Source organism: Octopus bimaculoides, chromosome 8, assembly GCF_001194135.2.
Source record: "Octopus bimaculoides isolate UCB-OBI-ISO-001 chromosome 8, ASM119413v2, whole genome shotgun sequence".
Taxonomy (NCBI): Eukaryota; Metazoa; Mollusca; class Cephalopoda; order Octopoda; family Octopodidae; genus Octopus; species Octopus bimaculoides.
In genome coordinates, this window is record NC_068988.1 from 83196539 (window position 1) to 83198627 (window position 2089).

General features: G+C 36.2%; 1 protein-coding gene across 5 annotated transcripts in view; it reads left to right on the forward strand.

The window, feature by feature from the left end:
- Positions 1 to 2083, forward strand: part of LOC106877756 (sulfotransferase 6B1) — a 31119-nt gene extending 29036 nt beyond the window's left edge. For all 5 annotated transcript variants that reach the window (XM_014926767.2, XM_052970219.1, XM_052970220.1 and 2 more), the window contains one exon: positions 1251 to 2083. In XM_014926767.2, coding sequence (XP_014782253.2) covers positions 1251 to 1360 — 110 coding nt within the window. In that variant the 3' untranslated portion in view covers positions 1361 to 2083. The remainder of the gene's footprint in view (positions 1 to 1250) is intronic.
- The last annotated feature ends 6 nt before the right edge of the window (positions 2084 to 2089 follow it).

Consider the following 2089-nt stretch of genomic DNA (forward strand, 5'->3'; position numbering starts at 1 on the left):
CACACACACACACACACACACACACACACACACACACACACACACACCTTTAACAAAGGTACGTACCTGTATATTTACACTTTTCTAGAAGTGACATGAAAACAATATATAAGTTTAGTTTATTGTATTTAATTCATTCTATTAAATTGCCTTAAACCATATTTTAACATCTCCTATCTATAGGTGGTTATATGTGAAGATGAAAGGTCAATCTTTTTCTTCATTTGATTTAAGAAGTGTATTATAACTTTTGTTTATATTAACTTAAACCAAATACCAGGCCAGATTCCCTGCAGTTTTTGTTCTGGCTTGAAATTTTGTGTTCAAATCCCATTGTAGCCCACTTGGGTGGTAGACTTAAGCCATTGCTCAGTGTAATATCAGCACTAGTTTTCCTGTTTGACAATAGCTTTTTCCCTCCCTCTTCTAAGCTTCAGAGACCCTATAAAGGTCATGGGCACAGCCTCCTCTTTTGAGTAACAGATAAAAGAAAAAACCCATATATTTGCACTTTTTTAAATGTATGAATGTAATTAGCACCAGCAGAATACACGGCTTATTTCAATATATTAATTAATTAACTCTGTTAATACATTTCCCTAAATCTTATCACTTCTAGTCTGGAGATGGTTATATGTATGCATGAAATGCCAGTCTTCCTTGTCCTCTTTAACATAGGAAATGTATTATAACCTCTGTCTATATTAACTAAATCTCTCAGTAACAACAATTCAACATTAGACCAGATACCTTGTGTTATTTGATTCTGCTCTTTGCATTCTCAGTTCAAATCCCATCATAGCCTACCATCTTCCATCTCCCCTTTCTCCAAGTTTCAGAGGCACTTAAAGCATCAAATGTTCTACCTTCCCTCCTAGCTAGACTGAAACTGTGTAGAAACCAGTTTGATGAATTGTACCTGTAATCCCATGGTACAGTTTTGTCACACACAATGTCACATTGATTCTGCCTGATAATTACATTAATGGTACATGTGTCTGTGGAATACTCAGTCACTTTTACATTAATTCAATGAGTAAGCAATTCAGTTGATTGAACAGTTGAATCCGTAGTATAAAACACCAATAGAGAATCATCAATTCATCCAGCTGTTTTGCATTGACCACATCACAGTATTTAATGTTACTCTGATTGGCAACTGATTTCATATTAGAGAAGGTATATAAAAGACAGCTTCTACTTATTATAGACATGAAATTCTTACAGCCAAAGTATCTTCTATTTTACAGGTGTTGTTGGAGACTGGAAGAATTGGTTCACAGTTTCTCAAGAGGAAAGATTCCAAGTGGAATGTGACAAATTTGACAAAACGTCCACGTTGTTTAGTACAAAGTACTAAATATCACTTTAATGTTACTATGACTTTTTCATAGACATCTTTATACCACATTTGTTAGTATGCTTAATAGCTTTACTGAAATCTGAAAAAATCGCCTAATTCTTATATACCTTGAACATATAGTAATATCTACCATTTCAAATTAGTTCTATTTTCATATCATGGACAAATTCTGGGGACTGCATTTAATTCCAAAGATTTTATTTTTTGTATAGTTTATATAGTTGGATGCCATTCCTGACACCAACTACGTTACAGCTGGCAAAAATGAGCTGTACCTGTAATTCAAAGGACCAGCCTTGTCATATTCTGTATCATGCTGAATTTTCCTGAGAACTACATTAAGGGCGCACATGTTGTGGAGTGCTCAGCCACTTGCATGCTAATTTTATGAGTAGACTATTCCTTGGACTGGAACAGTTGTCATTATAACTGACAGTGCTATTTAATACAGGTATACGTGCACACACACACACACACAATGTTTTGATGGTTTGTAATCATCATCATCATCATCATCATCATCGTTTAACGTCCGCTTTCCATGCTAGCATGGGTTGGACGATTTGACTGAGGACTGGTGAAACCGGATGGCAACACCAGGCTCCAATCTAATTTGGCAGAGTTTCTACAGCTGGATGCCCTTCCTAACGCCAACCACTCAGAGAGTGTAGTGGGTGCTTTTACGTGTCACCCGCACGAAAACGGCCACGCTCAAAATGGTGTCTT